General features: G+C 48.8%; 1 protein-coding gene across 4 annotated transcripts in view; it reads left to right on the top strand.

Moving 5' to 3' along the window:
* Positions 1-5,341, top strand: part of asic2 (acid-sensing (proton-gated) ion channel 2) — a 228,478-nt gene extending 223,137 nt beyond the window's left edge. For 3 of the 4 annotated variants that reach the window (XM_035614325.2, XM_035614326.2, XM_035614323.2), the window contains 4 exons: positions 143-234; positions 376-455; positions 954-1,022; positions 2,582-5,341. In XM_035614325.2, coding sequence (XP_035470218.1) covers positions 143-234; positions 376-455; positions 954-1,022; positions 2,582-2,683 — 343 coding nt within the window. In that variant the 3' untranslated portion in view covers positions 2,684-5,341. The remainder of the gene's footprint in view (positions 1-142; positions 235-375; positions 456-953; positions 1,023-2,581) is intronic. The other variant, XM_035614324.2, reaches the window with a different exon arrangement.
* Positions 5,342-13,025: the final 7,684 nt, after the last annotated feature.

Raw genomic sequence — 13,025 nt, 5'->3', positions numbered from 1 at the left:
GCGTTTTTACCGAGGCGTCCGTCGGGGCGCGCCCGCCTCCCACGCAGTGGTCGAGCTGCCGGTGGCGCGGCCACCGCGTCTGATTGGGCTGCTTGTCAAGTGATTGGCTGATTCATTAGGGTGATTTGGCCCCTTTCCGCAGGGACAACATCTTGGTGTTGGACGTGTTCTTCGAGGCTCTGAACTACGAGACCATCGAGCAGAAGAAGGCCTACGAGGTCGCCGGCTTGCTGGGTAGGTCCGACTCCGCGTTCTGGATTCCACGTCGACGACCACGCCGCCTCTGTAATCCCGCTCCGCCTCCAGGGGAACATCTCCTGGGGGGCCGAGTTCAAAGATGGATTTCCCTGATCCTGTTTGTGTCGCCCTCCGCAGGAGACATCGGAGGTCAGATGGGTCTCTTCATCGGCGCCAGCATCCTCACCATCCTCGAGCTGTTCGACTACGCCTACGAGGTCGGTGTCTCGCCGCAGTCCAGAGCAGCTGACTGCTCCCGTGCACAGACGCTCACACTAGTGAAGATTTATACCGTCGGCCATGAAATGTGAAAAAACAGAAACAGCAGATAGCGTTGGATTTGGGCGCCGACGCAGATGAAGGGCCGCGTGGTGGTACTTTTGCTCCTCGGAGATTACCGCGCGTCTGCCGGCCGCCGAGGACGCGCGCGTGATGTTCTCCGCCTCCCGCGGGGTTTCAGAAATACACAGTCAATTCATTATTCTGTCATTTTAATGGTGATTATGGAGAAATGGCGATGAGAAGCCTTCACTCATGTCACTTACAAGAGCAGTCCTGAAGTAACTTCTCGCAGCTTTCATGCTGAAATAACTACATATTGACAGTTCGCTGCCACATTTGCCGCCTAACGACAATGTTCCTGTGCAGCCTGTGATGGAGAGAAGGGCGAGAAGCCTGAATGAAGCGCCTCTCACTCTATATTCCCCGACCTACAGGTGGTGAAGGACAGACTCCTGGAGTTGCTGAGCCGAGACGATGAGGAGGAGAGTCACGGGGAGGATGTGGTAAGAGCGTCTGACCCTTTAACCCTTCGCTCGTCAGTCAGTGCATTTGGAACCTTGCCTTCTCCCTAACGCCTCCGCGCCAGCATGTGGAACAAGCACCCCAGCGCTTTCACGCCTGACGCCTTTGGCACGTACCAAAATTTGAGGTGTCAAATGTGCCGCGCTGGGGCTGCACGGTGGTGTAGTGGTTAGCACCTTCGCCTCACAGCAAGAAGGTTCTGGGTTCGAATCCCGGTTCAAACCAACCAGGGCCTTTATGTGTGGAGTTTGCATGTTCTCCCCGTGTATGCGTGGGTTCTCTCCGGGTTCTCCGTCTTCCTCCCACAGTCCAGAGACATGCAGAATGGGGTCAGGTTCATTGGAGACTCTAAATTGACCGTAGGTGTGAATGTGAGAGTGAATGGTTGTTTGTCTCTGTATGTGGCCCTGTGATAGGCTGGCGACCTGTCCAGGGTGAACCCCGCCTCTCGCCCAATGTTACCTGGGATTGGCTCCATTAAATGGATAAAGCGGTAGACGATGAATGAATGAATGAATGAAAATGTGCCGCGTAACACGGATCAAACTGGGCCATGGTCCGGTTCGTTAGAGGCGTAAAAACTATTTTCGGTGGATGGTTCGGAATTTCCGACCAGTTACAGGAAGTTGAGGCGGCGAGCGAAGAAGAAAAAGAACGAGAAAAATAGGTGTAAAAATGAGCCGCGGTTGCACCTGGGGAGAGGAGGGGACGAAATGTTTCACTGCAATTTGGTCCGAGGAAACCATAGAAAGTCAACTTGGAAAAAAACGCATGAAAATGACGAAATGTATTTTCCCAGAGGATGAGAGAGAGGATTTGGAAAAGGCTTCCCGCCAATTAACAACACGCCGACGTCAGACGCACGCCCGTCGACACAAGCCAATCAAAGTCAAGTAGCAGGGAAACGCAGTGTACGTAGGTGAGACCGCCAGGACGTAGGCACAGTATGTCAGGTGAAGTTCTGCAGTGCGCTCGCAACATCGCAAACGTGTGAACCAAAACTAACCGGATCAAATCAGGAAAGACCTCTGGTCTTTGATGGGGCAGAACAGATCCTCCTCCTCTGACAAGCACACGTCAAGTCTCAGTTAAATGCAGTTCCAACACGGTGTCCGCAGCCTCGGATGACCGAGCCACTGACATTTCCATTTTGAACACGGCGACTAACTGTGCCACTAACTGTCGGTTTATCTCTGATTGCATTTATAGAAACATGGCAGCTTTTCAAGTTTCCCTGAGCAGGACGTCTCTCATTCTCCTCGTTGCTACAATTTGTCCTTCACGCCGTTCACCTGTATTGTACCAGAACTCTTTTCAGTTCATTGCAATTCGATTTGATTTGTATGGCGCCAATTCACAACATACTTTGTAAGCGCATGGCACTTTGTATTGTCGGGTCGAGACCTCACAGTATTACAGAGAGACACCGCAGTTCCCACAATGTGCAGAACCAGACTCGGAACTTCTGCCAAGACCGGTCGGGTCGAGAGGAGAGAGAGAGGGCGGCTGCATAACCGCTCCTTCAAATCTTCTTCCCCAGAGTTCCTGTGACCCAGTGGCGAACCACACGGAGTCCATCAGCCACGCGGTGACCGTCCCCTTGCAGACGACGCTGGGCACCCTGGAGGAGATTGCCTGCTGAGGCCCTCCCCCTTCCCCTCCGAGCCCAAAAACACATCCAGAGGCTGCCTCCGCCGGGTGACGCCGCACCCTCCGTCGGGAGGCACCGCGCAGGAACTCAACAGGGGAGGGGAAGAGACGGAGACGGGGGCCGGGGGTCGGTCAGAGGACAACGCTCTGTCACACCCGCCTGTCTGAGGCACTAATGGGGATTAAGGAGCTGTCGGCCGGACTTATCGGCCCCCTCCGTCACCCTGTGCCGGGCTGCAGAGGGAGGCCGGGCCTCCGCTGTGCCAGACCTGCAGTGGGGGTCTGAGTCTCCACACACACACACTGAACATCACGGCCCACGGAGAGAGGGCTCATCCCCGTGCAGCATATCTATGTAACAGACACATTCGTATGCCGCTCACTGCCAAACGAACTGTACAAACAAGTTGGTGTTGAACTGTCCAAATTTTGCATGCGTCGATCTCTGTTGCTCTCTTCTGCCGATGCGTACGCTGCGCTTTACTGTACATGTGCGCCGTCCGTCTCTCTTGTCCGCGGGGGACAGGGCCCCCCCCCGGGCGACGCGGGGCCCAGGTGAGACATCCACCTTCGAATGTACAGATTGAACACGTGGTTCGCTTTGGAGTCATCGTTCAGAATGTGACCGATTCCGTCGCGGGAAAAAAATCGAACCCGATGAACAGTGAACCATGTCTCAGTGAGTCATGTTGGGGTGGACGGGGTCGCTGAGGTATGAGCATCACTGAGGAGCAAAACACCTGTAAACAGGATGGAGATTGTGCAGCCTGCATATTTGTTTTTTCCACCTGTCAGTTTTGGTTTATTCAGTTCACCGAAGGCATGTTGGCTACATGACTCACGGGAGGCTAAGCTCTCCTCCACAGACGTCTCTGACTATGTGAATTCATCACTGGCTCCTGGCTCCCGCAGCAGCCCGGCTCAGCCCCGTTCACACCTGGCATTAGCATTAGCGTCTCCAGCGACCGCCGGTGATCCCATCCCACGTCCCTGCTCTACATAGAGAGAGAGAATGTGATTCACACTGGAACGATAAACCCGAGCTCCGAGTTCAGGAGCATAATGGAACGCAGGGTTCGAGCCTCCGTACAGTATATGAGGGCACCGGCGCTGCCCAGTGAGCCAACTGACGCCCTGTGTAATTAGATTTTGCACATTTAAAATAGTAAGATATAAAAAAAAAAATCTAAATGTTGGGATTCCATGTAAACGTTAAATATGATTCCTCTTCGTTTTAATACGGTGTGGAGCCGGGGGACGTCGGCCAGTGTGGCCTGTACTGCACGACACGTTTGCGACCTCCGTGCATCCCGGGTGCGTTCACACCTCCACTCGAGATCGGATCACCGGCGGACGGATGTTAATGCCGTAGGTCTGAACGCAACCGGTCGAACTAAACTCCGCAGTGAATGAATATGGCCCCGGGCCGCTAATACCTATACTCCATTCGGATGCTGTTTCAGGCAGCTACTATAATTTTTCAATCACAGACGACATCAATTTCTCCTCGAAGGGAAAATAAATGTCGCGGCTTCACAATAAAAATATATATTTTTTTTTTTACAAAAGCACCATGAGGAGAGTTCAGCCAACCGAACCTTTTTTTTTTTTCTTCTTTTCTGATTCAGCGTCTGCTGTGTGATGGTGTAAATATTTGTGTGGGAGGTTTTTCTCTCTCTCTCTCTCTCTCTCTCTCTCTCAGAGAAGCGGGTACCACGCAGACATGCCTGAAATCTGATTCAAAAGAAGTTCGGTTCAACTCCTCGGTCACACGTCGCCATGCTGTCACTCTCAGTCGGTGGGAATGTTCTTTTACAGGCTCGCGGCATCTCGGAGAAGCGGCACGTCGCGATGGACGCGGGGGACGCACTTTGCTCAGAGCACCAGTCGTCTCTCCCGACGCCGGTTGACCTGAGCCGCCGCTGTCCTCAGAAACAACAGTTACATATAAATACTGTACGGCTTTACACCAAAATCCTCGCGTGAGACCATTTTGGACAATTTCGTGTCTTTTTCTGAGTTCTCTGTTTTTTCCGAGCATGGTCTCCGTCGTCGCGGTGACGTGGCATCGCAGGTAGGAAGGAACCGCAGTGCTTTGTGGGACTGTGTTTGGTCTATGATTTCCCATCTGTGGCTCGTACCTGCTGTCTCCGTGCGTTATCTCATGTTGTGGCTTCAGCTCGGCCGAGCTGCCGCGGCGCCAGACCGGCCGTTTCCTTCTCTCTACTTCGGCTTCACTTGTTACCGCAGAACGGCGTTTCCTTTCTCATTGTGTGATGCTGCATTTTTCAGTGTGTGTTTTTAATGTGAAACAATTAAATGAGAACAAGTTGTTTTGCAGCGTTGGCAGTGAAGAGTTCCATTTTCTCGCACCCACCGACAGGAAAGACAATTCAAAGTGCTTCATGTGACGTGATGATGAGGCGACAGGTAAGAAGGCAAATGACAAAAGGGATTTTAAATGAAGGCAATGAAGAAAACAAGATGGAGTCCACAGGCAGGTTCACGTCTCCGCACGTGAACATCCCATCGTCGGCGTCAGCTCTGAACACAAGCGGAGGTTTTACAGGTGTCGAAATGCTAGTGTGGCTAAAATGAAAATCAAAAAGGAATAAAAATTAAAGATGAAAATAAAGGAATTTAAGCAGAAGATTTAAAAAATTGTCAGAAATTGTACGTTAGCCTAAACCAGTATTTTCTTTAAAAATCACTTCTCTCTCACACACACATGCAAACAAACATATGAGAGCTGGATTATATTTTTCGGGAGAATAAAGTTTTAATATTGCAAGAATAAACTCATTAATTTAATGAGGGGAAAAAGGGTAATATTTTTGGGGGATAAATAAAAAATGAACAGCCATTTCTTCCTCCATAACAGCGGCGGTTTCCTCCGTGTGGTTCTTTTTACAGAATGATTTTTATTTGTGCAGCACCAGATCACCACATACTGTACATCATCTCAAGTCACGGCATTGAGGTGGAGAACTCACAGTATCACAGAGAAGCCCAACGGTTCCCACGATGAGCAGCACTTAACAAATACACTCTCTTTCTTCTAGCAGAAGAGGACTTCATCTTCCTCGACCGGCGCCGGTGAGTGGAGAGAGGAGGGAAAGACCAGGAACAGTTGTGTAACCTCTGTTCTAACATCTGTCAGACTGGTTGACGGTGATAATTATAGATCAAATGAAAGATGAAGTATTTTGCTTTTTGTGAAAACCTTGTTTCGTCGGGTATCACTTGCCAAGATGCTCCACATTCCCCAGGCGACAGGCTGATCCTCTCATATTCCCCTCTGAAATGACACCTAGCCCAAAATCATATTTAATTCTCATTATTTTACGACTTTATTCTTCCGATTTATTTGTCCTTTCATTGACCCAAATGCTCCCTCGTGCTCCGCAATAGACCTTTTGTCACGGCGGCCATTTTGACCCGCAGGTGAACACAGGTGTTACTAAAGACACGACGACACCCATGTGTCAAAATGGCCGCTGTGAAAAAGGGGCGACTGTCTTAATGTGGATGTCGAAACATCCAATAGGGGGCGGCGCACACTGAGTAACACCATCACTCAGTTATCGTTCTCTTCTAGCTTTGATTTGCTCTCCACCAGAAGAACCGGGCGCGTTGCCGTCTCTCGCAACCGAAGAGCTTTTCATATACAGTCTCTGCTCGGCGCTGACTGACTCCTGCAGAGAGAACTAGCAGCGAGCAACACTGCGGGTGTACAGCCGCCTGGCAAGGGGCAATTTCCCCCTGACATCCGTGTGACACGTGCTCCTTATATATCGGCGGAAGTGTTACCGGGACCAAAGAGGTGTCACACCAGAATCCGCCTGAAACCGGACTCGTGGCGTTGGTCAGGTTTCACCGCCGCTCCGCGTGGTTTGGGTTCCAAACTCAATCCTCCATCTCGTGAAAGTCACATTCCTCCTGTGTTGAAGAATCTTTTGGAGGATTCAACTCGAGGAAACGTTCCTCAAAAGTAGAAACAAGAATGGATCGTAGTTAATAGATGCACGACGTGCTCAGGGCGGAATTATCCTCATTACTTAAACTTCAGAACGGCAGATGAATTTTTGGAATTCATCTGCCGTTGTGTAAAAAAAAGGCCCCTCGGTTGGTTTTGGTTTACTTGCTGTTAATATGCGACACGTTTGCCGGAGACTCTTATCGGGGAGCTGCTGCAGGCTGCGGCCGCGTCTCGGCTCATTTAACAGATATTTAGGCAGCGGATATTGCCTGCAGGTCAGCCACAGTCCACGAGCGGCTCGCTGTAAGCGCGCGCATCGCCTCGGCAGAGGGGGGAAACCTCTCGCAGCAACAGCACAGGAGAGCTCGCGTTGCCTCAAAAGATTTCTTTTGCAGAAACAATAAATGTCAAACGCGTGAGGCGCACGTAAATACATCCCGGAATAAATTCCGTGAGTTGGAAGATTGTGGATTCATGTCGCAGTTTTTCAAGGTCTGTGAGGATTCTGTTTCAACGCACGTCTCAGTTGTCGGGTTGAAATCGGGGGGGAAACACAAATATTGTGGCTCTGCCTTCCTCAGTGTTTCATTTTATTAATATAGGTTTGTGTCGATTGCTGCGAAGGACTTAAAGCACCAGTGTGTAATCTTCTGGCGGCAACCAACTGAGCGAGCGACAGGGGACACTTTATGGCGGTGCGCCGCTGATTCCATTTTCCAGTTTCCGGCAGCGTCTGAAAATTCAACGCGAACGCGACGTATTCTGAACCGTTTAGTTCAACAACCGTGTTCAACACGAAGTAGAAAGGTGGCGACTCGCAGGGAGGTCGGGTCCACCTCATGGAACTATATTAAACTCATTCACAGTTGATTATACATATATGAACACATAGTTATGTACAATATACATCAAATTTCCCCAAATAAGTTATTCTAAAAATTACACAGTGTAGCTTTAAAATGCACAACATATCATGTTCTGCCACTAGGGGGCTCAATCTAAACGTTAACTAAAGATGGGAGTTTGGTGACGTCGTGAAGAAGCGAGGCATCTTGGGATCGGTTGTCTTCACCTGTTAGGATTCCTTCAGCGACTCAGGAACAGAAGAGAGGTTTATGACCTCGTCTTATATGTAGTTATGGTATTTTTGAGTCTTTTTGAATTTCTATAATTTCTATAATCAGTAAAAAAGAACAGAGCTGCAGCATCTCCTCGCCGGATTTGACGCCAGCTTGATTTAATGTGCTCGGCATTCGGAGTTAATCAGGCATCACATGCTCGCACTCATGTCGGACAAAGAGAGTCGGCGCCGTGTGAGCACATTAAGAAGAATGAGAGATAATTGGAGTCTGCACCAAGACAGCGAGGAGAGAAAAACCACTGGAGAGCTGAAGGGAGGAAGTATAACGAAGAGAGACAGATTGAGGCCGCGTGATGGAAACGTCCGGGTCGACCACATGTAGTGTCCGTTAACCAAATGCTAATTAACTGCAGGAATCATTTTGTATTCCATGTAAGAAAATCCAACATTGGTTATCATCTCCGGTATGGACTCTGCTGCTCTCGTATTTTTTCGGAACCCATTACATTTCTCATTCAAGCCGCACTTTTCAAATCACAGAGGGACTCGCATCGTGTCAAAAGTTGCCCCGGCAACGGCACAGAGGTCGACTCACCTTTTCAAACACACGACACGACCAAACTCAGATGAGTATGGATTTCATAATTTATGGATATCCGGTGTTATTTTTCATTATTTCATTTTTCAGTTTTCGTTAGTAAAACATTTGATTGGTCTCGTCTGTTATACTTTAGTGGGAACTCTGGATATGGATTAGATACCTAGGTGATGGATGGTAAGGAAAATGAATCTTACCTGAAATTAGGGAGGTTGTGTAATGAATACTGAGGAACTATTAATCTGTACTGTCCTTTTCCCCCCTAAATATGATCCTCACAATAATCTCTATGGTTACCAAACATAAGATCTGCAGATCAGGACACTTTTTGAACCTCGGCCTGAGGGCTTTTCTTTCAACAGTTGAGCAATTATCATTGACAATGTGGAAACAGCCAATTTAATTCCCAGTCCTCAGGACAATCTCACAGTATCTCTGAGCAACTTGCACCTGAGTCGGGCCCAATCCAAAGGACAGAGCATTTAACCTTGACATCTATTATTAACGTCTGCGCAAACGTTATCTGGCAGACGCAACATTGAGAAGATAATTGAATTTTCAACTTCAAAAGCAGACGCCAGATCTGCGAAGAGCTGCGGACTCTATCTGACTGAATATGAGCTCTCATAGACACGAGTCTATTGACTCTGTTGAATTAGAAAAAAACAGTTGACAGTTGTGTTTGTTCTCCTCCACACCAGAACAACAGGAGCCCCGAAGATGCTCAGCCAGGCCCGATATGCCGCCGCACACTCACGGCTGTCACCCGAGGCTGAATCATATTTAATCACCTGTTGACTGTTTATTGCTCAAGAGAGCTGATCACTAATTCAATCACAGGCCACGGACCCGTCGCGGCGCCTCCTCTCTCTCTCTCCATGTGCTCCTGACGCGCTCGGGGGAAATCAGCGTCGGGCCGGGAACCGGCTCTCTCAGCGAGTTTTCGAGTGTCAACATATTTTGAAAATTCCTCAGCGAGACTTTTTTGCAAAAGTGTGTCAGGGCGTCTGTGCGCACCGCGATAATTACTGAGACAAGGCCGCAACATCCCACACGCCTCACGAGTCGTCACGGTCGGATGAGCTGAAGCCGCCGTGCGAATTCCCTCAGAGAGATTTGCAAATCGGTGCGTGTGTGTGTGTGTGTGTGTGTGTGTGTGTTGGGTCGTGGGTTGGCGTGCACGATGCAGACCTACCGTCACATTCAGACTCAAGCTTGGCTCGTGAGTATATGTTTCATAAAACCAATCTGGTTGGTCGGATTAAGAATGACGTTTGAGGTGAAATCTCACTGACGGGTTTGAAATCACGACTCTCCACATGATTCCTCACATGCAGACTCGACCAAGATGACAGTGTCACGCCTCGTACACCGCACCTTGCTGTTTGTCATAGTTTGGTTCAATACAGAAATATCAATATCAAAATGTGTTTTAGTAAGATTTAACCAGAATCTTGATCTTTCACAAACTTTAACCAAAGTGCCTGACGCCTGTATTCTCTTGAATCACCAGCAGGGGGCGACTCACCTGTTGCAAAAATAAGTCTGTTTCTACTCTACTCTACTTCTCACTTGATTTATAAAACTTCATGAACTCAGAACATTCTTTCCTGAGGAGTTTCAAGTCTTCTTCAGTACAGCAACGATGTTCATTTTGTAAATTGTCGTCTCGTTGAGAGTTAAATAGACGATAAAGCTCCGTATACATTGGAGCGTGGAGACGCAGCGTGATTGACACCTGGTCCTGTCCAATCGGTGCATGGCTACAGGTGCTACTTCATTTGGTTCCGAGAAATGGAGAGATGGCGCTGGTCAAGATGCAAAACTCAAATGGGCAGCTCACAAACCAACGGGTGACATCACAGTGAGTTGAGATACTGTAGACGGTTCTGGCCTCCAGTGAATGACCTACTAGCATGCAATGTGAGTTCGCTGTGACCTGGACGTGCAGTGTGATATGAATCACATGGGTTCCCTCTGCCGGCAGGAAAGAGTCTGTCCACTTTACAGTCCGACACGGCTTAAAGGCTTCTCCCTTCTCCGGCCTTCACATCTTTTGTCCGTCACCAAACCGACTGTCGGCTCAGTGCGAGACAGAGAGGAGCTGTGAGCTGTGCAGGTACAGTGACTGACGGACTGATAATCCCAGCTCTCCTCTATCCTCCCTCACGCTCCCTGTCCGTACTGAACCGCAGCCTGCTGAGAAGTGAACTGTCCCGAGGTGTTTGGTGACTGTGAAGTTCGGTCAGGTGCCAAAGTCACACAGTAGACATCTTCGCCTGTTGAGCTGTGGAATACTTCTATATTCTACTGTACAGGTGAAATGTGTCACTCCTGCGTCCGCCTCGATCGCCTCCACACGAGTCAGTAAAGTTTCATTGTGTATTTCACACATGTAACATCTAGACAGTAAGTAAAGTGCGAACACAAAAATTGATTTATAAGCTTCATGTTGCATAAAACCTCATATTTTTCTGATTTGTTTTAGTCAGTGCGACCTCATCTCGACTCGAGGACACACCCGCCGCCATGAAGCTCCAGTCGTGGATCCACCGTCCACCACGTCGCCGTTTAATTCCAACTGCATGAAAATGAAATAAAAAAAACAGCCGGCGATTATGTTGCCATCCGCGACGTAATTGGGAAACTAATTCAGGAGTAAATGGACTTAATTCTCTGCGAGACAAGAGTCGTTAACCCAGGTTTATTTCCACTGTTAAACCAAACGATGGTTCCGTCTCCAATCAGGTCCCCAAAACCCACAGCAGCTGCTGGTGACAGCTCACGTCGTGTCGCCATGGTGACAGAAACGGAAACGATACAGGAGCTGATTTCACTGAGTGATGATACCTGATGATGGACTTACCACCTATAGAACTTCCCCCTGCAGGCAAAGTTTGGATCAGGGGCCCAGGGGGGCACATTTAAACGACATGCAAAAAGTACAACTACTGATATTACTGGTGGGATAATGCGTCCAAAGTCTCATTAGCTTTGGCAGAGTTTCATGTCAGGCGCTGCACGAGCTGCGACAACAATCAGAGGGGTCAGCGCCGATGTCGCGTCGCCTGCGTCAAATTACATGTGAATAATTCGGCCAACATCAAAACGCCAAAATGAGTAATGACAAGCCCAACAACCTACTGTAACTTGGGGCGGGCCACTGAGAGTCGACCCCAGCCGCGTCCGCAGGTCCCATCCAGAAACACACACAAACTCACACAGGGGTCGGCCTAGAGGAGCCGGGGATCGAACCATCGTCCCCACGGCGCGACCTGCTCTACCTCGATAGAGAACATTGAACATTTCATATCATAACATTTGCCATTTCCCTCTGTTCTGAGCTTCCTCCTGCTCTTGTCGTGGCTGCGTTCAGGCGATAGGAGCAGCGTGTGGGCGGCTGGTGAAGGTGCAGTGGACAGGGTGGCGTTGGACAGGAGGCAGCTGGAAACCACACACACACACACACACACACACACACACACACACACTCACTGCCGGTGTTGCCAGGCGGCAGCTGCAGTCAGCGCCGGTACGTGTGCATCTAAATACTACACACTCTCATCATGACCGATTCCACCGTTTGTAATTAACAGTAATCACAAAATAAAAAATTTGACGGGAAGATGGTATTAGAGGAACATGAATGTACAAACTAAATGTGGTGGAGGTCCATTTGATAATTCTATTTCCGTCTAAGATGGATGGATGGACGTTCTTACAGCTGCTGGCACTGCATCTGTCCCATTATCTTACATGAGAGTTGACGAAAACCAATTTGATATGTAATTTTTTACCGGTCAAAAGGTGTGTGGGACAGAAATTACTCTTCTCTTCCCTCATGTCATGTGACACATACGGGAGAATGTGAACGAAGATGATGAGGATTTTTTAAATAATTAAAACCTGAATAAAGGGAAGATGAAACTCTCTCTGCTGATCCAACAGGTGGTACAATTGGATGTGTGAAGACTTCTCAAATAAAATTAATAAATTGAATCTGAACTCAATCTTACCAGTGCAAACATATATTAAAAAAAACCTATGCGAAATTTAAAAAAAAAAGTAAATAAAAAAAGACAAATGAATAATAAAAGACACAATCAGAGTCAGAATAGTGAAGGAGGTCGGGGACTGAGTGTGTGTGTGTGTGTGTGTGTCTGTGTGTGTGTGTGTCTGTGTGTGTGTGTCTGTGTGTGTGTGTGTGTGTCTGTGTGTGTGTGCCCTCCTCAGTGATAGATAACACGACCTGCGGGGGGATCCGGGGCGAAGGCAATGAAAGTGAGGCCGCGGGAAAAAACCTTTAGAGAGGAGCCTCCAGAATGCAATCATTTGTTCTGTGGCTCATCCATCACGGAGATATCTACTTGGTGCAAGTTACATTATGAGAAAAGTCATCCGGGGAGATTACCCCGCGGCCTTGTGGCCGCACAGCATCACCTGAGAGGCGGCGCAGATTAGATCTGATGGCTTGATAGTGGATCAAACAGGCCACTTGCTGCTGTGGGTGTGTGTGTGTGTGTCTGTGTGTGTGTCTGTGTGTGTGTGTGTGTGTCTGTGTGTGTGTGCCTGTGTGTGTATGTGTGTGTGTGCGCGTGTGTGTGTGTGTGTGTGTGTCTGTGTGTGTGTGTGTGTGTCTGTCTGTGTGTGTGTGTGTGTCTGTCTGTGTGTGTGTG

The sequence above is a fragment of the Scophthalmus maximus genome, chromosome 17, assembly GCF_022379125.1.
Source record: "Scophthalmus maximus strain ysfricsl-2021 chromosome 17, ASM2237912v1, whole genome shotgun sequence".
In the NCBI taxonomy this organism is placed as follows: Eukaryota; Metazoa; Chordata; class Actinopteri; order Pleuronectiformes; family Scophthalmidae; genus Scophthalmus; species Scophthalmus maximus.
The sequence above is the reverse complement of the archived record's forward strand: the minus strand, read 5'-3'. Positions and strand labels throughout refer to the sequence as shown.